At 39.9% G+C, this 23,988-nt stretch overlaps 1 protein-coding gene across 1 annotated transcript in view; it reads left to right on the top strand.

Moving 5' to 3' along the window:
- The first annotated feature begins 21,349 nt into the window (after positions 1-21,349).
- The window catches only part of wnt9a (wingless-type MMTV integration site family, member 9A), a 72,786-nt gene continuing 70,147 nt past the window's right edge, over positions 21,350-23,988 (top strand). The window contains exon 1 of the mRNA XM_056264802.1: positions 21,350-21,512. Coding sequence (XP_056120777.1) covers positions 21,421-21,512 — 92 coding nt within the window. The 5' untranslated portion in view covers positions 21,350-21,420. The remainder of the gene's footprint in view (positions 21,513-23,988) is intronic.

The following is a 23,988-nucleotide window of genomic DNA, read 5'->3' as shown; positions in this document are numbered from 1 at the left end:
TGGTTGGGCAGATATTGTGTTTTGCGGTAGGTGGTATGCCATACGGAACCGTTGCCACTGAAACTGCTTTAACGCACCAGTGGGGCTCGACAGCCTTAGTCAAACGGGTTGGCGCGTATGGTTGGGTTGCGGAGAGATTGTGAGATTGTGGTTAGGTCTCAGCAGCAGGAGGGATGTAGAGGTCAGTAAGCTGTGCTGAGTTGAGTGGGGGACGGAGGGGGGTGACTCTGGGACGCCAGAGTCACTGTCGAGCCCTCTTGAGGTGTCGTGGGCTAGTCGACGAAACACTGAGGACAGAAGGTGCCCACTTGAAGACCCTAGAGATGTCCCCTACTCGGCTCAATCCAGACGGTTGTCGTGCTGGTCCAGTAGTTGCAGCCGTCGCGTGTGCTGACGCACCAAGTACACTGCAGCCGTTAACGCCGGACAGAAGGGGAGTCACACCACCATATGGAAAGAAGCGTAAATGGATGGAGAAGCATAGTTTACTGTAAAACTACGTCTTAGTTTTGCTTATTTTGGCGAAAGCCGAGTACAAATCAGCATGAAGTTTTAACATCTACTCTCGTGTAATGGAAATCATGAAGATCTGGATACATCCAGTGACTGCGGTGAATAGTGCTGCTGGCAACAAGGGAAAGACCTTGTGACAGCCTGGAGAGACAGCTGACAGGAGGAAAGAGACCCCAAAGGGGCTGGTACCCTTGTCGGCAGTATCCAGCTCCGTGTTTACAGGATGCAGGAGACACCCGCCCAAGGCTTCTGAGAAATTAAAGAGAAAAATACCCCTAGAGTCTGCGAGAGCGGGGGCGGAAGATGACTCAATGTTGGACAACATGGTTAACAACTTAGGAATGGAAACGGATATGAGTATGGAGAGTAAGACTAGTTCAAGATCTGCAGTTAGTAAAGTCATTGAACTCCAAGTTTGTGTCTGTGGCTGGAGCAAGGTGACAACGGTCAGGGGTTTGAAGGTTCATCAAGGGAAAATGAAATGCTTGAGGGAGAAGGGATAAGGGCCTCGCACTGATCAGTACTTCTTACGAAGTCAGTCAAGTCAGTCGAATGAAATCCAGCGACAGGAAGCAAACCACAGCTCGCAGGATATCAGCACCCCTGTCATTGACGATAGGAGGGCTTGCACAGTTAGTGATGAACATATTCATACTTGTGAACCCGGTCAGACTAACCAGCATAAGAGAGAAAAGAACCTCAACGGGCATAGGCCTGGAGTTAGATGGCCAAGAGCTTGTGAGAAAACTGCATGGGACACGGTAAACACAGATCTATGCTTTGCATTGGAAAGATTAACTGGTACAGTTGAAAAGAAGCTGGATTAATTTGGGGACATCATTTACGCATATGGAAGTGAGAGGTTTGGTGTGGAAAAAAAGGAAGGAAAAAGTACAAACTACTCCTGGAATGTCTAGACGGCAGCAGAAAATTGAAGGGTTAGTTAGAGAAAGGAGACAGCTGAGGAAGCAATGGAAAAGAGCAGAACAAAGTCAGAAGGAGGGACTCAATCTCTTACAAAGGGCCATAAAAGATAAGCTAGCAACATTACACAGAGCTGAGCGCCTACGGAAACGCTACAAAAAGAAGGAACGTGCGAGGGCTAAATTCTATAAAGACCCATTCAAATTCATAAAGAAGTTATTCACCAGTGAGAAGAATGGCACTTTAAAAACATCTAGGATTGAGCTAGAGAGATATTTGGAGGACACGCATACAGATGCAAAAAGGCATGAGCCTATGTCAATTCCATCAGACATACCACCTATCAACCCACCAGAATACCAAATGGAGGTCTGTGCACCTAAATGGAAAGAGATAGAGCAGGCTGTGAGAAAGGCAATGGCTTCATCATCTCCAGGGCCTAATGGAGTTCCGTACAGAGTGTACAAGAGTGCTTCAGGAGTTCTGCGAATTCTGTGAAAATTGATAAAAGTGGCATGGGAAAAACAGATTGTACCTAGAGCATGGCGCAGAGCAGGTGGAGTCTTTATACCTAAAGAAAAAGATGCTACAAGCATCAGTCAGTTTCGTCCTATTTCACTATTAAACGTTGAAGGTAAGATTTTCTGCAGCATTATTTCCCAGAGATTGTCCACCTACCTATTAAAGAATGGCTTCATTGACACCTCAGTTCAAAAAGCGGGCATTCCAGGGTTCTCAGGATGCTTAGAACACATCAATGTTATCTGGCAATGAATTCAGTCAGCTAAAAAGGAGAGGAAGGAGCTCCATGTGACATTCCTGGATTTGGCTAATGCATATGGTTCAGTGCCACATGAGCTTCTTTGGGCAGCATTTGATTTCTTCAGAGTACCAATGTCAATAACAAATTTAGTGAAAGCCTATTTTGGAGATTTGCTATTCAGTTTCTCAACTCCAAAATTCAGCACTGCATGGCAATGCCTAGAGGCTGGAATAATGGCAGGATGCACCATTTCTCCACTGGCTTTTACCATGGCAATGGAAGTAATCATTAGGGCATCAAGATGGGTAGTAGGAGGAGAGCGCTTGGCTGCTGGGATGCGACTACCACCAATCAGAGCATACATGGATGACATGACAACCATGACTACAACAGTAGCCTGCACTAATCGGTTATTGGGGAAGTTAACAGATAATATTGAATGGGCATGAATGCAATTTAAGCCCTCTAAATCAAGGAGCATCTCGATAGTTAAAGGAAAGGTAGTAGATAAAACATTCTTCATTAATGGTGAGGCAATACCAACAGTTTCTGAGAAGCCAGTGAAGAGTCTTGGGAGATGGTACGATGGGGATCTAAAGGACACAGTTCGGGTGGGAGAAGTTAGATGACAAGCAGTGGAAGGGTTGAAGAGCATAAACAGCTGTGCTCTGGCAAACTAAAACTCTGGTGCTTTCAGTTTGGTCTACTGCCGAGGTTGCTGTGGCCACTGACCGTGAACGACGTTTCTTTGACAACAGTGGATAAGCTGGAAGCGTTGATAAGTTCATACATCAGGAAATGGTTGGGAGTTCCACGCTGCCTCAGCAGAGTGGGACTTTATAGTAAAGGAATATTGCAGCTGCCAGTCTCTGCTTTAACCGAGGAGCTTAAGTGTGCCAAGGTCAGACTGGAAATGACAAATATGTAAGGGAGGCAGCCCCTGTGTTAAAAACTCGTAGAAAGTGGTCAGCAAAGAAATCTGTAGTAGAGGCAAAGGCTGCCCTGCAAATTGGGGATATCGTGGGACAGGTACAGCATGGAAGAGGGGGTTTTGGGCTCAGTTTAGCTCCTCCTAAATGGCACAAGGCAGGCCCAGCTCAAAGGAGGAAGCTGGTAGTCAACGAGGTGCGAAAGCAGGAGGAGAGGATGAGGTGTATAAAGGCCATTTCCCAGGCCAAGCAGGGAGAGTGGATGAGATGGGAGAGTGTGGAACAACGCAAGATGGGCTGGCAAGACCGTTGGTCAATGGAAGAGAGTAGGATCAGTTTCCTTATTAGGTCAACATATGATGTTCTCCCATCACCGCAGAACCTAAACCTCTGGGTAGGAGAGGATCCCTCTTGTCCTTTGTGTTCATCACCTGCCACATTAAGGCACATTTTGACAGGATGTAAGGTGGCTCTTAGCCAAGGTAGGTTTACTTGGCGCCATGACCAAGTACTGCGATGTTTGGCTTTAGCATTGGAAGGCAAGCGTAGTATGACCAATAAGTTGCCGCCTGTTCTAGCAAAACGTTACACGCAGAAGACAATATTCCTCCGCCCAGGCGAGCAACCACCAAGAAAAGGTGTTAACACCAATTCTCGCCCAGGACAACTGGAAGCTGCTAGGGACTGGAAGATGCTGGCTGATCTTGATCAACGGCTTATTTTTCCACCTGAGATTGCCACCACTAACCTATGACCAGATATTGTTTTGTGGTCTGGATCGGCACACATTGTTCAACTGATAGAGTTAACAGTGCCATGGGAGGATGCGGTAGATGAGGCATATGAGAGGAAGAAACTGCGGTATGCTCATCTGGCCACTGAAGCAGAACAGTGAGGATGGAGAGTCCAGGTTTATCCAGTGGAAGTGGGTTGTCGAGGTTTTGTGGCACACTCTACAACCCGGTTCCTCAGAGACGTCGGATTCAGTGGCCAAGAGTTGCGTCGCACAGTAAAGAACTTATCTGAAGCAGCAGAAAGGAGCAGCAACTGGCTGTGGTTGAGACGGAAAGATTCTAGCTGGCTGTGTACAGGCCGCCGCGCTACGGTTTCGTAGAATTCTTGAAAACTTGAAGAGTCTGTTGGTTTATTTGTATACGTTCCTGTGGATATTGCGTGAATGACGGGTGGTTGGGCAGATATTGTGTTTTGCGGTAGCTGGTATGCTATACGGAACCGTTGCCACTGCTTTAACGCACCAGTGGGGCTCGACAGCCTTAGTCAAACGGGTTGGCGCGTATGGTTGGGTTGCGGAGAGATTGTGGTTAGGTCTCAGCAGCAGGAGGGATGTAGAGGTCAGTAAGCTGGGCTGAGTTGAGTGGGGGACGGAGGGGGGTGACTCTGGGACGCCAGAGTCACTGTCGAGCCCTCTTGAGGTGTCGTGGGCTAGTCGACGAAACACTGAGGACGGAAGGTGCCCACTTGAAGACCCTAGAGATGTCCCCTACTCGGCTCAATCCAGACGGTTGTCGTGCTGGTCCTGTAGTTGCAGCCGTCGCGTGTGCTGACGCATCAAGTACACTGCAGCCGTTAACGCCGGACAGAAGGGGAGTCACACCACCATATGGAAAGAAGCGTAAATGGATGGAGAAGCATAGTTTACTGTAAAGCTACGTCTTAGTTTTGCTTGTCTTGGCAAAAGCCGAGTACAAATCAGCATGAAGTTTTAACATCTACTCTTGTGTAATGGAAATCATGACAACATCAAACAACGATCTTAGGAAACTCAGGACTTAAATAACAAGTAGAACTAATGAGATAATTAACAGAACTGGTATCAGTAGTTCAGGGAACAAACTAAGGAGCAGTTTACATGACACCATTTTCAACTAAAAATGGAAGACTTTTTATGCGTTTTGGCTATTCATTTACACGACAACAGCGTTTAGGTGGCTTGAAAACGCAAACTTTTGAAAACGACACCCTTATCTCCGTGTAAACTACAAAAACACGGATCTGTGAAATTGGTGACGTCATGCACATGCGTAGGCTATTTCGTGTTTAGTCTATAGGCTTTTTTTGCAAATGAAAGTATACAGATATTAACAGTAAGAAATAAGGGGGACATACGGACAAGTGGTTATAAAAATTACACAAATCAACACAATATAACATTTTGTCATCATTAAAAATTAAAGGTTCCTTACAACAGACTCAGTGATGATGCATGTTTTTGATAGGTTTTGACATTTTCTTAAAGGAAGTAAAACATGACTGTACATCATAGGAGAACATTCTAAAATTGGGATTACAGTGAATTTTTTTGGCTTTGTGAAGATGAAATTTACCCAGAAGACAAAGTAATAATACAGTACTATCAAGATTACCATCCCTAGAATGAAAATCGGACCAAAAATTATAAATTGTTTAATTTGTGTGTATAGGCATGCGAGTTTGGATCGAGTGCACTGTAGTAAAAGAATGCGTGTGTGCGCAGGCGCATGGTCTTTCTTTACAAAGTGACATCGCCAACTACTTGTCTAGCATGCACAAAACAGCGGCATTAGTGGTTTTCACGGATCCGTGTAAACGGGGATCGTTTTGATAACATTGTCATCTGTACAAAGAAAATACTTTTCTGTTTTCAGCACGTCATTGTCGTGTAAACGTACCCTAAGGGTATGTTTACACGACCGCGATGTACTAAAAACAGATGACAACATTGTCAAAACGGAACACAGATCTGGAAAAATGACTAAAAAGGCTGTATTATGCATGCCAGGTCAGTAGTTGGTGATGTCACTTTGTCAAGAAACACTCCGCAAACACATAATACGCATGCGCATGACGTCACCGTTTTCACAAATTCAAGTTTTTGTTGTATACATGGAGACGGTAAAGGCATCGCTTTCAAAACCTTGTTTTAAAAAGCTTGCTTTTTTCAGGCCCCAAAACCGTTGTGATGTAAATAACAGTTAAAATGCATAAAAAGTTTTCCATTTTCAGTAGAAAATTATGTTGTATAAACATAGCCTAGGAAACCAGATCAAATCATGACAGAGACAGAACAGAACCATATCAAAAACATGGCAATAAAGTTAAGATATAAAGTGGCATCTGTCTGCCTACCTGCCAACTTACTATATAAAATACAAGTGAAGTGAAGTAGTGATGTTACGTATGACACTGAAGCTTCGGTGTGCGTATCGCGAAAGCGAAGCAATTTCTATTGAAGCCCCGTATCGGGGTGTGTATTGGTTTCCCAGAGGTCACGTGATCGATGACAAACGAAGCCTCACTTTCTGTCCAATCACGTGCGCGTTTCGCTTTGGGTGTCAGAAGGCTCGAAGGTCCTTGTTGGCTCAGTCTGGTTGATGGGTTGTGAGGAGAGTGCTGTACTTTAACCAAAACTACTTATTATTTTTTTGTTGTTGTTGTGTATTTTTGTTTTTGTAAGATCGTTGCACTTTTGGTGTTTTTTTTTATAGGTAATTTGGTGTTGGTATTTGGGTGTTTGGTGATGGGTTTGTATTTACAGCAATGGCAATAGCCAAAAAAAGAAGACTTCCCCTAACTGGGAATATTTTGAGCTTATAGCTTCCAATGTATGAATGCATTTCTAAAAATGTTATTTTTTATCATTGTATTGTATAATTGTTGACCGTTGATGTGTCTTATATTCAGTCAATGTACATGTACAGTCACTCCCCCCCAAAAAAATGTATCCTCACACTTCTGTGGAAACATTTGGCTTCTGTTGGACAGTGCTGTAGTAGACCAGCACAAACAAAGCTCAAATGACACTTCTGATGTGATCCTAGTCCTAGAAGTGGATAAATACCTTACAGAGACAAACATACAAAGAGCTGAAGATCCACTTGAATACTGGAGAATGCAGAAACATGTCTACCCCCATCTATATACATTGGCATTACAGAATAATTAAAATCTTTATCACCTTTCTGTCATTCCTACAGTTACATAAGCACTATCACTGCCAAGTCTCAGATGAACAGATGATCCTATCACACAATATCCTATCACACAATGTCCTTATTCACTGTGTGTGTGTGTTAAATGATATGCTCATTTTATATTTTATTGTCACACTTTAATGGGTAAAATAATGTATTTATTAATGGACAAATCAAACACAAACGTGTAAGGCTTTCTATTTGTACACATAACATTGAAATTATGGAGTGTGTTGTGGTTGCTTCATCTGACAGAGCTTTTAACACAGGGTTCTGGCTGCTTTATTTTAAATAAGCACCAGATGGCGCTGTTCTCGACACTCTCGAAGCCTTAAATCTTTTCCCGGAACAGTCAGGGGAAAGCCTCAATGCTTCACGAGGCTTCATTTCCCCATCCCTAAAGTGAAGTATAAGAGCTAACAAATCTGTACAGGGGTAATCTGGAATCGAGGTTGATAAACACAAATATGACGGTTCACAGGAAACCAAAAATAAACAAACACTCAACAGTCTTACTAATGCACTCTAGAACTAACTAGCAAAGTCAGACAAGGCGAGTGAACACAAGGCTAATGAAAGAAGTGACGAAAGAGGCTTTTATAAATGTCCAGGAGTCAGCTGACCAAGCAGGGCGTGGCACCAATCAGACTGCAGGAACCAATCCGGTCTTCTTCCTGGACAGAATACATACAAACAACTCCCACAACAGAAGAGAACTCAGAAACTGATCAAAAGGGACGTAACAATTTAGGCTTGTTCGACTTCATGCAGCGCTGTGCAGGCCGACTTGCCGGTTAGAAATTTTGTCCCACTTAAGACAGCGCCGATGCCACGTGACGGAAGTATGGCATCAAAGTACCGCGAGAGCGATTCGAGAGCAGCCGCAGGACTCAGCCAGCCCAGTTAATCAAGAGCTCCAATGACGACACAGCTGTTTCACGATTGGCCGGATTCACCGCATGACAACAATCACGTGTGTTTCGTGTTTATTCCCACACCTTCAGTTCCACTTATGGTAACAAATCTGTTTTTTATAACAGTAAAATCTCTTTTCATGTAGTCGCGATTTTATATTGTTTCACGTTTATCAAAATAAAACTGATTAAAAAATGTAGACCCCACCACATTGGTATTTAAATAGTATAGGCTTATGTTATGTTGAACTTTATTCTTGTACAAACAGGCACTGTATTAAGCAGTAGGCTATATGAGTATTAAATGGAAACGTATCTAAAACGTCTGTGTATTTGATAAATATTGCATTTATTTCACTTCAGCTGTGGTAAAGTATGCAAACACAGCGCAGGCGTCACTACGGGAAGCAGAAAGTGTCTGAATTCACGTCTCCATTTTCAGCTCCTCCCCGCCTGCGGGCGGCAACTCTCACTGATCGGTTACATTCAGCCACAACCGATGTCGAACTGAACACACCTTTTATCTTACGACAGTGGTTAAGCACGCCCACCCGTTTTCAAGGGCGGGTACTCGATCTATGTTCAAACAAAAAAATTGACCATTGTGTACGGTGTTATAGACTAAAATGTAATTTTTAAAAAAATAAATTAATCATTGCGTATCATTTAATCATTTGTACAAGGCTGGTTATGCTGAAACACCTAATAAACTAGTGAAAATAGTGAAGTTACAAACTAAGGTCAGGCCAGCCCCCACTTTGAAAAAACAGTCAATCTAGCTGTTTGTTTGTAACATTGTTTTGCGGTACTCAAATATATACTGTAAAAAAAATTAATAATGGGTCTTGTAATTTGCATAAAAAAAGTGGTTAGGTTGTGAATGTCTTTAAATTGTACAACATAACTCAAAGTCAAATTTAAACAGGTAATTTCCATTCGCTCTAAATCACACACTTTTGAGAGTCAACTTAAGATAAAAGCACATTTCATTAAATATATTAAATTCATTGTGTTTTGGACTAAATAATTTAGGAAATTTTACATGATTTATTCAGATAGATTCCATTAAAGAAATTAAGCCCTTAAAAACTACTCAAAAATATCATGTGTTATATTGTTACCATATTTTTTTACCGTATTTAAAACTATTCAACTCCCATTGCATATCAGGTTTTGGCTAAATATATCGGCTGTTTGGAATGAAAAAAAGTAAATTAAATTAAACAAATGTAATTGAAATACATAGGATATATGTCATGTTATATGTCACAGCAGATGAGCAGCTGATCATGTCACGGAATGGGTAAGGCAACAAGGTGTGAGGACTCAAGTGCAGGAGAACATAAAGTTTAATTATAAAATAAACAAACACAAACCAAAACCCACAAGGGGGAAAACACAATGAATAACAATACAACAACAACCTGAACAGATGATCACGGGGAACGGGAGACATTAGACAACGATCCGACAAGGACTGCAAACAAGAGGAGACTTAAGAAGGGAACAAATCAAGAGGGAACAGGTGGGAGAACTCAAACAATAATCAGGTAACGAGGGGGAGGGATCAGACAATGACAAGAGCACATGGCTCAACATAACAAAACACCCATGTGCATCACAAGACAGGACAGACATGTGACAGATCATCTATTCATCAAGCCAAGTGTAAACTATCGCAAATCAAAGTGAATGCAAGTCGTAGACGCTTAACACACAATCATCTTCATTAAAAATAAAGAAACGAAATGATCTTACTAGTGCTGATGCCGTTCTCTCCTATTGCGGTCTTGGATTTTGAAGCTGATGATCAATAAAAAGCAGCTCATAACTTGCTTTAGGTGACGTGAACTCCATCAAATCTGCATATAGCACGGGAATTGAAGATCGGATTTATATCCGTTTTGCAAAAACACATTTATGTGACCAGGTTTAAACGAATCGTGTTGATAAATCAGATAGCTATCTGATCAGTAAAAACGCATGAAGTGACCAGGTGTAAACAGGCCCATAGTGAGTCCATTGACCAGGCCACACATGACACAAGTTGTGGTCTCATTGGTATAATTCACTCTTGACTTCCGAAGCTTTGTTTTGGTCACATGCTTTTTAAAACCATACATCCTCTGCTCTGCGATGATTTTTTTAGATGTGCATTGTGTTAAAAGCTTCAAGTAATGAACCGTTTTTTGGCACAAATTTGATCAAAGCCTCAAACACTTCAGAAAGCCTCAGTTTCCCATCATTAGAAGCAGGACAAGGGTATGTACTGTTCTGTAGCAAACTGTCTCCATATACTGTACCACAAAACAAACTGGCCAAGACATGAGGTAAGAGAGCACAATAAGTCGGGGGGAAGCACACAAAGACCAGGTGAGAACAATTAGCAAAATGAGTATGAGAGAAAGACTAAACAAGGGGGTGTGGTAAAGGGAAACATAGAGGCAGAACAAGGGGCCAACATAAACAAAGGCAAAGCCATGCTGTTCTGAAGATTAAGCATACTACTATAGAACTCCATGTAATCGCCTAAATTGCATTTGGTGCTAATGAAAACTGTCCACACAGACTGACTTTATTTGTACAGTCTTTATTTTGGAGAAAACAGCACAGAATCATGGAAGCGCAAACCTGTCAAGGGTCAATGTCATAAGGAAGTCTGATCCAACGCTTAAAATTTTTGAGATAACATTCATCCATCCAGCTATTCGTTTTGAATATACACTCAGGATGTTGAACTGTAGGGTTGCCACTTCACTTCTGTGTATTTGTGTTTTGTGTTGTGGCTCATTTCGGGTTTTTTTATTTGACAAATATAAAAAAAGTATAGATTTCCAGATATCATTCCAATAAATTGTTTTGTTTGTAGAGATAGCAAGATAGCAAGTGTCAACCAGAACATCAAGTCTCATGCCATTAGATGAATGGACCTTTTTTTAATTAATTTAATTATTTTTTTATTGCATCTAACTTGGATTGCATCTTCATTTGGATTTGTTATACATTTTTAAAATAAAAATATTTATCGTTGTTTATTCATTGCCTCCACATTTTGAAACAGAAGATGAAACACGGCATCTGAATGTTTAATAGTTACTCTTGACATCAGCATCATTACAGCCATGTCCATCTGCGTCAACTCTATTCCATCCAATCATTACAGAGCTGAAATCAGTCGGGTGGACACCTCATTCCTCCCTTTGTTAACCTACTTATCTGACCCTGGCCTTTGAAAACTGGGCTCTTCCCTGGAAATGCTTGTCCACTATTGTCACTTTGTCAGTTCCAGAGTCTGAAGAGACAGTGAGGGGAAGGAAAGGGATTTTGTGCTAAAGGTAGTGCCTTATTTGATGACCTTAGAAAGCTTTCATCAGCTATCAGGCTTGACAGACCAAGACAAAGCTCTATGACTCATGTTCTATAAGGTTAACTGCAGGACAAAGTAGGCAAACCCAAAAAACCTTGGTTGAGTATGTTCACTCAAAACTGCTCAATTCTTCACTCATTGCACACTATTGCACATATTTTCTGATAGATTTACACTGACACCTAATAAACTTCCCTTCAGTTTGTTGCTTTTATTGCTTTTAGACTACAAGCAATAAGCTTCTTTTTAGTGATTTTGGGGTTGATTGCTACGATATTGTGTTTCCCTCAGGGTCCTTAGCAATTGAATCTCAGGCCCAGGAATCTTTTTCCTTTATGATGTTTGACTTAAAAAAACTGTGAGTATTGTGAGGACATGTAGTCTACAGAGAAAGCCTTTAGGAGGCTTAGTGGACATGCTCTGACATGTCAATACATATTATCAGAAGAATTTCACAATAAGTAGAGAAGAAATGCGCATTAACAGTAGCTAACTAATATTTAGAACACTAACAGACTGGGTCTATCATGATAGATAAACTCAGTAGATCAACTCAGTGATGTACTAATGCTTTTATCCAATAAAGTCCACCAATGCACACTGTACAAACAGTGTACGGTTTCTATGCAAGCCGTATTCTGCTTACACATTCCTCAGACACCTTGAAAGGGGCTCCTCTGGACCTACTCTATCAGTTGAGCAAATGATGCTTAAAAAAATTCTTTACATTCTCTTTACAAGCCTGTTGTCTTTCACCAACCGTTTCCCTGGACATACATAATGCTAGCTATGATGTATACAGCATATAGGAAAATATATTTGAGAGTAGCATTGGTATTGTCGTAGTAATCATCAAATAGTTCCACAGGACAGATTTGTATTTGAAACATGGCAAATTCTCTCACAATCAGCCCTTAAAGTCTATATTAAATCATATCGAGCCCATTTGCTTTGCTAATATATGTTATAGGTTCACATTATTCTAAAGAAAATATTGGTAACACTTTATTTCACAGTGTCCTTGTTGCATGTTACAGTTAGTTGCTAGTAATAACTATAAATGATGCATAATTACATGCAACTAACCCTAAACCAAAACCAAATCCTGCCCTAATCCGATAGTAGGTACATGTCGTTTATTAATATTCCTCAGTACTTAGATGTATAATGACATTGTAACAAGTACACCTTAAAATAAAGTGTAAGCAATATGTCAAAATCTCCAGTGACCAGCCCAGTCTCCAGCACGACATTTCCCAGAATCCCTCTTGGCTCCCGCCTGCACACACTCCATCAACCGCACCTGCCACCAATTACTCACCTCATCAGCTCCTCATAAAAGCACCTTGGCCTCAGCATTTGTCTGGCCTTAAACAAGGAAAGACTCTCATACCTGCTCTCTGCTGATCCCAGCGACTGCTGTGATGATTTCCCTGAAACTATTCCTTGTGTCTTCTCCTGGTGTCTCCCTGTTTGTTCTGTGGATATCTACCTTCAGTACTGAGCTGTTTCGCCAGCCATCTGCTGAGGTGTGTGTGCTCTGCTTTCCCCGTCATCATCCATCTAACCTGTTAGAGAAAGAGACTGTTAATATCATCGTTCTCCATATTCAAGACATTGCATTACTACTCACCTGTTCACCCTGTGTTTGCCGTTTTGCGTTTGCCTACAATAAAGTGTTGTCTGCACTTTACAGTAAAAAACAGCAGCTGTGGTTGCCAGAAATTGACTGTACAAAATACGGTAGCAACATTTTGTTTTACAGATGTACAACGCATTCTCACCCCAAGGCGTCACTAAAATGACAATTTTGACCATGCTTCAATATTCGACGCTTTAGGCACCCTTTAGCGTCAGTTACATGACGCGATCCTAGGGCGTCATCTTACTGACGCTTTACCTAAGCGTCAGTTAGATGACGCGGGTAGGTTTAGGTCTGGGGTAGGGTTAGGATTAGATAGCGTCATCTAACTGACGTTAAAGGTAAAGCGTCAGTAAGATGACGCCCTAGGATCGCGTCATGTAACTGACGCTAAAGGGTGCCTAAAGCGTCGAATATTGAAGCATGGTCAAAATGATTCCCAAGGCGTCAGTTTCATGACGCCTAGGGATGAGAATGGGCTGAGATGTAACTTAAAGGTGCTGTAGGACATCTGGGAAAACGCTAACTTTAGCCTGACAGCAGTAAAAGCGTACATCCCACCCTCCCTGCAAATCGCCGTCCAAAGCCACGTCTCCTGAAAGCATGAGGCATTGGCCTCACACAGCCAAGAAGACCGGAGACAGCGTTACTACAATACCATGTGTCATTCACCGGTGAGAAAACTTTATAGTGTTACAGTTAGTAACACTACAATACCAAACGTAAACAAATTCTTTAAAAAAACTGAATTAGATGCAACAAGGTTTCGGTTTATTTAGCTAGCAAAACTTGTCAGTGTGTAATAATATTTCTCGCATGACAGGGTTTCCACGATGAGAGTCTGCTTGGTTCTGATGAAGATATATAGATCGTAGATCATTTGCCAGTGCCACTTGTTGTCGGTTCAGAAGGACAGTTAGGTTGTTGCTGCTTGCCTGCCATTCTCGCTCTGTCTGCACAGCGTACGTGATCGCGCTGATGACTTATGTCTGCGTGAACAGCCTGCGCAGTGGTGTGCAAACACACATTGACCGACAGGGAACACATGCTATAGGACCGTTCGGACCGAACGCAACGATTGAACATTTTATGGTCCTACGCCTTCCACAGAGGACATATATTTATAAAAATACATTTAGACCACTTAACAGAGTGATTGCTATCAGGATATGAGGAGACTTTCAACCAGCATAACAAAAAGAAATTCTGCAGAGAATCACCTACGGCACCTTTAAATTCACAGTAAAAAATGTACTTAACTGATATAATGTTAATTTATCAACCTATTGAAGTACTAATATCTGTTTTGTACCTTTGTAATACACTGACAACCACCAAACGCAGTCGTGAAGAGTCACATGATGATTCAACTCATCACTGGCAGCTTTTTCCACAAACAGACAAGGTCGAAACTAATATATAGATGGTGCACAGTGTCATTCACACAAACGCCAAACACCATCATGGCAACATGCATGAAATTTAAAAAACACAATAAACATTAAGGGAAAAAGGGAAAACAGGGATGCACAAAATTAGTTATTGAGAATGTAAATATTGAATGTGTCTCAGAAATCAAATTTTTGGGAGTTAGACAGCAAACTTAGCTGGAAGCCTCATATTGAGCATATCAAAGGTAAAGTTAGTAAAAATATTGGTATTCTTTATAAAGTTAAACACATATTGGATGAAGCTTCATTACAGCTTCTATACATAACCTTAATTGTTCCATATTTAACATACTGTATCGAAGTGTGGGGTAATGCTTGCACCAGTTATACAGAAAGGCTGTTCTTACTTCAGAAGAAAGCGATAAGAATTGTGACTTATAAAGGTTTACGAGACCACACAAACAAACTGTTTATAAAATTGCAGACCTTGAAATTAAAAGAGTTGGTCAAATTTAAAATACTACAAATTATGTGGAAAGTGAAAAATAATTTGGTGCCAATACATATTCAAAACAAATTCATGCTAATTACAGACAGTAACAACAGAAGAAAAGGTAATTTTTGTGTACCATTCACGCACCTCACAAAAACAAAAAGGGTTTCTTGTAATTGGGATCAATTTATGGAACTCTTTGGACATTGTGCAAAAAACATGTAACACGATTGTTCAATTCAATAAAATGTATAAAAAAAAAGGTTCTTAGAAAATACGAAGGCAGTGAAGCATAAGAACCAATGTTTGACAAATTTGAAATTGTTAATTATTTAGATGTGAAGTAATATTGTAGCCTACCTCGATTAAAAAAAAAAAAAAAAAAAAAAAAAAAGGCGAGCCATCTGTTTTGTGTCAGCTAAGATTATTGAAAAAAGGGGCATGAAATTATAAGACTAGGTCTTCCTCATGCTCCTATTCAGCATTGAATGTTATTATTTTGTTGTTGATGTAATTAATATTGTGTCTGTAATAACATCATGACTGAATAAAGAACTTGAACTGAAACTGAACTTGAACTGAACTGAACATTAACATTAATAAATGACTTGATCTTTTTTACTTCCAAAAACTGTCAATTTTACTGTAAAATTACATTAAATGTGAGGTTAGATATATTATAGTTAATCACCATATATAGTACGGAAACTTTAACCAGCTAACTGGTTTTCACCGTAGCATTTTTACAGTCTTTTACCGTTAAAGTCACAAACATTTTTTACAGTGTGGATTCACTGCCATCTGCCTAGTGGGTATTTCCTGACAATATATTCATACTCTTTGAGCAAAATGTAATAACTTGCTCCATCTCTAATGACTTTTCCTTTTGGCTTTTGTCACCACTTGGCTCTATTATGGTACACTCACCCTCTACGATACAATCAATTTCACGATACATTTGTTGTTGTTTTTTGTTGTTTTTTTACACATTCTGGCTATTACAGATAAGTCAATGATAAAATTCTATCTATTTTAAATAAAACACTAAAAACTAAAATCAATTGTTTTAAATACAAGTCGATTTAAGCATCACTGTTATAATGCAAAGTATGAAAAATATACTAATTAAAGTGTAATACTGACCCATAACCACAGTGGTTCATGTGTGTATTTCTAATAAATGCATACAATGAAAGTAAAATAGGTTGTGGATTCTGTTGATGACTTTAAATGGGAAATTTCTTAGCCACTAGGGGCATCAAACAGAATTGCTGTTTCCTGACCAACCAGAAGTTGACATGTTGGACCACTGAAACAACCAACCATTTCACTTCTGTAATGTGACGTGTTTCAAAGTGAAACAGGATATTCAATGAGGAAAAAACATGTAGGGCGAAACTTGAATTTATCCATCTGGAATTGATCATAAAAAGTGGTCTCTGTGTGACAGGGGGTTGGAGGTGGAGGAGTTGAAAAACAAGAGAGCTTGGTGACATCAGCCAAAAAAGAAAGTCATTTTAGCGCCAGATCAAGTTGTTATACTTTGATTAAAGATTACAGAGACAAACTCTTTTCCTTTGGAATCTCATGCACCAATAAATCGCTCACAATAAGAGCAATAAGACCCACTTTCTGAAGATGAGAAAGTAAATAAGGATTCGATTTCACATTGACTTTAAATGTGTGGTTTAAAGCCTCTTGTTTATGTTAGGGTGTGATGGTGCCCTCAGATGATTCAAAGAAAATAAACACTAGAGGGTGTCTCTGTAGTTTTTCTGAGGTGCGAGATCTGAGACAACCCCGCTCCACAGATGCAGTGTCAGGCTCCACATCCCAAACCACTAATGATGCCAAAAAATCCTGAAAATACCACAGGGCCCCGAAAAGGTTGGCAGGGGAGTCTGACTTGATGTGTTAATGTTGAATGGATGGTTTCATGATCACCAGCCGGAGTGCAATTGATATCCACTAGAGGGCACTCCTCCCTGGACCATTGTCATTCTATCAATAACTGCATTTCCTATAATCCTTTGCCTGGATTCATCATGTGTGATTGCATTCAGCTACTTTTCATTACCTTGTTTACTCACCATATACAGTATAAGCCTCGTTTGTTCAGTCACTCATTGCAATGTCTTGCCCGGTGCTACACTGCAATTCTGAGCATGCTGTCTTTAGTTTTCCGTGTTTATGGTTTTGAATTTCGTGCCTGGATTCTTGGATTTTCCCATTTACCCTGTGTTTCATTCCCTCTGATTGTTTGGATTGTTTGCCCCGTGGTTCTGCGGACCCTTACCTGTATTTTGGATTACCCTCAAATAAAGATGCATTTGGATCCCCACCCTTGTTTCTCCGAGCAGTTTGTGATAGATGGAATTTAAATACACACAGAGAGTAAAGGAATACATTTATGAGAAGAACCCCACAACCCAGTTCCCAGACTTACTGCTGGTATTCACGAGGACTGGATAGGTTAAAGTAAGATGGCAGTAAGATAGCGCTGATTCATTCTGTTGTAGGGTCTGTACTTATGCAGAGAGAGGGAGGCCGTTGGATTGAACTTCACACTAAGTGAGTGCATATGTTGTAAGTAAACAGATTCTTATACTACATTGTAAGGAATTATTAGTCATGATGAGGTGTTGGTTTCTTTGCAAGACATCACATGGGTTAATTGGGTGTTTTTCCTCACAAATTCAGTTCAATCAAAGGGTCCCACTTTATATTAATTGTATTTAAATATGTACTAACATTCAAATGAATAATTTGACACAATGTACTTACTGTTGTACATAGTACATGTTTTTACATTGTACTTATTAAATGCCTGCATGTAATTACAGATGTAATACATTTCTGTGATTACATCTATAATTACGCTATTGACCCTTTCCTTACACCTTAAACCTAACCATACCACCAAACCTCTGCCTAACCGTACCCTTATCCCACCGCAATAGCAGCAAAAGTGTTTAGCGATATAATATGAACACAATACGTATATTGTACTTATCACAGTAGTTATAGACACCTTATAAAGTGTGACCAATCAAAGCTTAAAAATGTGAAATATATTGAATGTAAACAAGGTAAATCGCTTTGGATATCAGCATCTGCCAAATGAATGAAATGTAAAACATCTCTATAAGCGAAATGTTACTTGTGTTTGGCTGTATGTGACACACATAGAAGCACAGAAACATAAATCATTTCAAGTGGTGGCTCAAAATGAAAATGACTTGTTAATCACTCCTGTGTACATGCTCAAAACTGCAGCCATTCTGATCATTTACAGATGCTTGTTTGAGCATGTCTGATCTAGAAAAACACAAGTACAAATCCATGAACATGCATGGATGCACTGTTTGTAGGAGTGAATTTGTCCTACACACCTAACCATAAAACCCTGGAAGGCAACATGCACATCAGTGCAAATGGCCTGTCAATCATCTTCTTCAGCTGTCATTTTTTTGGGTAAATCTCATGCATAAGTCTCTATGAGCTAATTCTTTTCATTGAATTCCAGTCATACCCTATTCATTGAAAGTGGTGTGTCCATATTGCAAACTGGGTGAAAAGAAGTTTTCTACTGTATAAAAATCTTACATTTGATTAAATTCTCATTTTATACCAGTGGGCTATGTAAAACTTAAATTTCTCTGAATTATATGGTTCTGCTCTCCATTTGTACTGATGTTTTCTTTCACTTTGGTGGTTTCTCAGACAGAGATTAAGCCTAGTCCTGGACTAAATAGTCTTTTAAACCAGATTAACAGAAATCTGCTTTCTCTGTCATGGTTTTAAATAGTCCTAGAATTGGTCTAGTCCAGAGTTTAATAAACTGATTTCCTGGAGGAATGTGTGTGTGTGTGTGTGTGTGTATATACAGGCTGTACATATGTATGTATGTATGTAACAGAGGCAAGCTAGTAAGAGCTGTGTTTGTAAACTTCACTTCCCTGGCCTCAAGAATTGCAGAAGTGACTGATGTTAGAGACTAGCGTCCTTGTTAGTGTGCCTGCCTTCCATGCTGGAGACCCTGGTTCGAATCCTACTCTCAAAGTTTCAAAGTTTGGGGGAAAGCAAAGCATTTGCGATAGAATGCTCTCATATTTTTTTTCTTCACCATGTAGATTCCACAAGTGGTGTATGCAGTTTTTATTTGCTATTTGCTTTAAAAGAGTTTTCTCTTGATCAGTATTTTTTTTTTGATTGCAGTCTTTTTTTTCTGCTGTCATTGTTTTCCTTGGATTTGCTTCTCAGTTCCATACATTTTTTAGTTTTTCTTGGTTCGTTCCATTTTACAGGCAACCTCGGTCGTGCTAATTCAGATTAGCACCGTTGGTTTTAAATGAATCTTGTTTATTTTAGTTCAGGATTTCATAATCCAGGTGTTAGTAATCTGTACTTTATCTGTGTTTCAGAAAGCCATGATTAACTATTCTAGACCCTACTCCTGGCTAAATTTAAACCCTGTGCAGTAAAGTGATAGTTCTTAATTTAACGCATAGCATAAGGAGGTTTGGACTCTGAAATGACTTAACGATACAGACTTGTTTAAAACTTGCTTGATGATGCATTCGGCGTGGATCTCTTTCAGTCTTTCCCTTTAAATTGCTTTCATTCGGAAGATTGTGGGAGATGATGGTGGTCTGTTTAAGCAACACAACACAGTCCACTGTCCAGGCCTGCGCCTACGATTAGGGTAAGTGTTAATACAGTAAGTTAGGTGGCTCTTTTGTGTGGAATTGTTGGGATTTGGGAAACCCCATATTACAAGTAGTTGGAGGGAAGAGGTTGATAAATAAGAGGGATTTATGATGGTAGCGGAGCAAGAAGGCAAACTTTTTTTTATTTGAAAAAACGTACACCAAATAATATACTAAGAAAGTAAAAAAAAAAAAAACTGAATTTATATTGATTTTAAGGGACCCATGCTTAAATGAATTATGGAATCTTGTTTTTGCCAAATAGTTAAATCCAGTCTTTTAATTTGTGAGGTTGAATGCCCCATCATCTGGTGTCAATAAAGCAGATGTCATTGCCTTGTGGTTGCTAGGTAGATCCTCAATAATGCCATTTCACCCTTGTTTTTTTTTTTTACCTGTGTCATCATGATCCAGCAGAACAGGCAGTTTAGCAAACAGAAACTTGGCAAAAGGATCCAGTAGCCCACCTGTTGTTGCTACTGTGATCCTTGTGATTGAAAAGGTCCATTTTGTTGCAGCATTCAAGAGCTGTCATGTCAAGCATGTCAAGAGCTCCTTCCAGGTGTACCCAAGAGTGAGCTGGAACCAGCCCAACAGATCCCTATCTTACTAACATTTCGCTGCCAAAACAAAGATGTGTAAGTGGTGGATTATGATGCCAAGATTTGTGTTTCATCTGTGACTTCAGTGCTACTGGATTTATTAATGTTTAATGACACGCTATTCTTTGTGTATCAATAATTGAAGACTGCAGATGCAAAAACCGTCTGACATTTTTTCTTCTTCTAAATGAGCTCTTTTATTGTTTTTTTTTATTTTACTCTTATCTGTGACATTTTTGAAAATAAGGCATTTCAATAACATTTTCAATGACTTATAAACATTGCATTGCCATTCAAGTAAAATGATTGAATCTAAACAAAAGAGCCTGATAAAATGCTCATTTTAAATAAAAATAAAAGTTTTTTTGCATCTGAAGTCTTCAATTGGTATCTACTTTGATGCAGAACATAGCTGAGCTTTAGGAGTGTGGTGCTTGTTGCCTTTATTGATCATCATTAAAACACATTTAAACAAGAACCTTCTCTCCTCTGCTCTTGCCAAACCAAATCTCTCATCAAGATTTATAACTCCCAATAACTTATTTTGCTTTCTTATTAAACGTTTCATCTAGTAATTGCAAAATCTATCTAATACAAAAATAATGTAACTGTAATTGCACACTGCCTGTGAACTTGTGCCAGCCAGTAGGCCTATGTCCTCTCAGAAATTAATTAATTAAATAATTAATAAAAAAAATGTCATGTCGGTTTAAGTAGACATGAGTAGATTTTTGACTCTACTGGGCAAGCGATAACCAAATGAAACATGAATAATAGGGAAAATATTCATAGCATATGCTGGTTGAGCATGCTCAATATCTTTCATCAGCTCAAGAGCTTTTGTCTGATATTAAAAAGCCAGTATTGAGATTATGTATGATCTATTTTGAAAAACCGGTACATTTATTCCATTTTAGAAGTATCACGATTATTACTGCCCATGCTTACAAAAAGCAAACGTAAATAATTAAGCCTCTCTCTCTCTCTCTCTCTCTCTCTCTCTCTCTCTCTCTCTCTCTCTCTCTCTCTCTCTCTCTCTCTCTCTCTCTCTCTCTCTCTCTCTCTCTCTCTCTCTCCCGTTCTAAGTGAATGGGAGGGGCGCATAAATCCTCGGAGTGTATAAGAAGTGCCGTTCTCACAAGAAAGGATTTTACACAGCAACTTAGGACGAACGAAATGAGCTGCCCCAGAGCTGCTACAAAATGCTGGATGGACACCTTCTCCTGGGATGGTTATCATTTACCATTATAGTGCATCTGATCAGCTTGCCTGGACCGAGCACAGCTTACTTCGGGTAGGCAGAAGCTTTAAATGTTTTTTCAAGCTTCAGGTTTTTTAATGTATAGACGAAAGATAGATGGGAAATGATGAATCAAAGATCATAATCAAAAAAGACACCGCAATCTAGGGGAAAAGTTATGTAAACTTCTCTCCGTAACAACCTGTGGAGTTGCGATTTAGTGTGAGTATTGTTCTCATTATAACAACGTAATGTTTGCATGAAGTCTCCAGTTAATAACTTATTTATAAATGCATTAAAGATGCCCCTATTCACAAATGTATTAAATACTGCATATCAGGACATTTCATACATTTCTTGGGCTAATTCGTGACGGGCAGGTACAAGCCGGTCAGGTTCGTCTTTTTTTTCCCCATAGATGCTTGTAGAGGAATGAAACTAGACACGAGCAGTTCTACACAGCTGTTAACAATAAAGCTAGATCTCTAACCTGGTGGCCAAAACGTCTGTTTTAAGATCGCAGATAATATTTCTTCATCCAGCATAAACACTCGTTTTGGCACCCATTTTACTCGCTCACTAAGTTTAATTAGCGCAAGTTCAAGAATGTGTGTTAAATTTACAGTTTCCCCAGGTCCCCCTATAAACATTCCCCTAGCATAATTTTAATTGAGGTAATTGTGATACAGTGGGAACGCCTTTGGAATGTATTCCTCTATGACGCGTTCATTTCTGCTTATTGATATTCTTCCATTACGCGCCTTTAGCGGTCACACCAGAACTTCATGTTTCGGGAAACATGTGTTTAACTTTTAATCATCGTCGTCTGTGAGCCATTGTCACTTGCATCAACAAGTTTTAAACCAGGTTTGGAGGGTAAAAGTAGCGAGGTTGACTGCTATTAAACTCTTATACAGACACAAAATGTAGCCTATTATAATGCTGGTGTAAATATAATCCAAAATGTATGGACATACTCCAAGGACAGGTGGGCGTTTAATATTGTCCTGATGTTTTAACCCAGTCTGGCTGGATCTGTAGTGATGTACTAGGTTTTCACATTCAACAACTTCTCAACAGTTCAAGACGTATAATTATTTCTCTTGGATCCATGGTGAAGAGTGATGGAAGATTCTATGTATAAAGGTGTGCTAAGGAGAGGATATTGTTAGGGCAAATCAAGGGCCAGGGCGGGAGTGGCTCCCTCAGGCCCCATTGAACATTATGAAGCAGTAAACCGGTTTGTTGGGCTGCAATGGTTGTAGATTGGGTCTAAGCCTATTCTACCCCCTCTTAGGAAGTCAATAAATTTAATAAATGCTGGCTTGTGTTAGCATGGGTGGGATACTTCATATAAAGATTTATAGTCTCCATTATTTGATCTGAAAGATTGTTACCAATTGCAATTAGCCTCTTAAGAATATTTCCCCTTGTTTTTTTTGGCACATTAAATGGAAAAAGATAAACTACAATGTCTGATCATGAGCAGATATGCAGTGTCAAGAGGCTTCGTCTAATAAATGCCTTGATATTTTTAACATTCAATTTGTCATGCTAATGTGAGGCTAAATAGCCATTGTTTAAAAGTATTCACACTTTGCCAGTTTCAGCACTTTGTCTACTTTGACGGAAATTGCTTGTACTTCCATGTTATCAGGTCATGAAAACAAACTATAGGAAACTCATTAGTGATATATTTCACTATGGCATTATGGGTGTTCTTTCTTATCTCACACAATGAGTGTTAATTTTTGAATGGTGATATGGGTGTCATTTTCCAGATAGCTAAGAACTCCACAGTCAATGATATACAGTCAATAAACAAACTTAAGTCTTTTCAACCTTGCCATTCGTGCCAGAGCCAGCATGAAATCATTATATTTTGACATGTTGTCACACTTGCTTCTACTAAAGTGCAAATAAATACCTTCCATGAAGCACATGCCGCATCTTCTTGGCACTGATTTACTTAAGTAGAGGGTCAATGTTGCATACCCAATTTCCCCAGTGCGGTGGAGCATATGTGAAATCTAAACACAGTCTCTGTTTGACCTCGGTCTGCGTCTCTGAGGGTTGGGTGGGATTCCTTGCCTAGTTGAGCCGCTGCTGAAATTGTCATCCTGGCCACAAGAATGCAAAGACTTAGTTTTTTACCACCCGTCCCATCTAGCCTGTTGCGGCAGGTGCCCAATGTTTGTTTCTGCTGTATCTCGTTTAACAAAAATCCCAGGGAGACCAGATTTGGATGGTTGGGGACAAAGTAGTGATAGAACATTGAATGTTCCTGGGAAACAAGGCAATAAGAGGGCTGCACACTTTTTTTTTTTGTCTCGGTTTAGAGCTCACCTCAAACAGCCTGAAGAAAGAAAGGGGAAGAGGTTACATGCTGGGAAAACATATGGAAAATAAGCCCTGAATATCCATGGAATGAGATTCTTTTGTGCCTGGTTTTGACAAGTTTATGCAGATCTCCTGTGGAAGCCAGACTGGGGTCACATGTGGGGAACTGCTGTCCCAAATGTAAACCTGA

The sequence above is a fragment of the Rhinichthys klamathensis genome, unplaced genomic scaffold, assembly GCF_029890125.1.
Source record: "Rhinichthys klamathensis goyatoka isolate OS25496 unplaced genomic scaffold, OSU_Roscu_1.1 h1tg000011l_1, whole genome shotgun sequence".
NCBI lineage: Eukaryota > Metazoa > Chordata > Actinopteri > Cypriniformes > Leuciscidae > Rhinichthys > Rhinichthys klamathensis.
The sequence above is the reverse complement of the archived record's forward strand: the minus strand, read 5'-3'. Positions and strand labels throughout refer to the sequence as shown.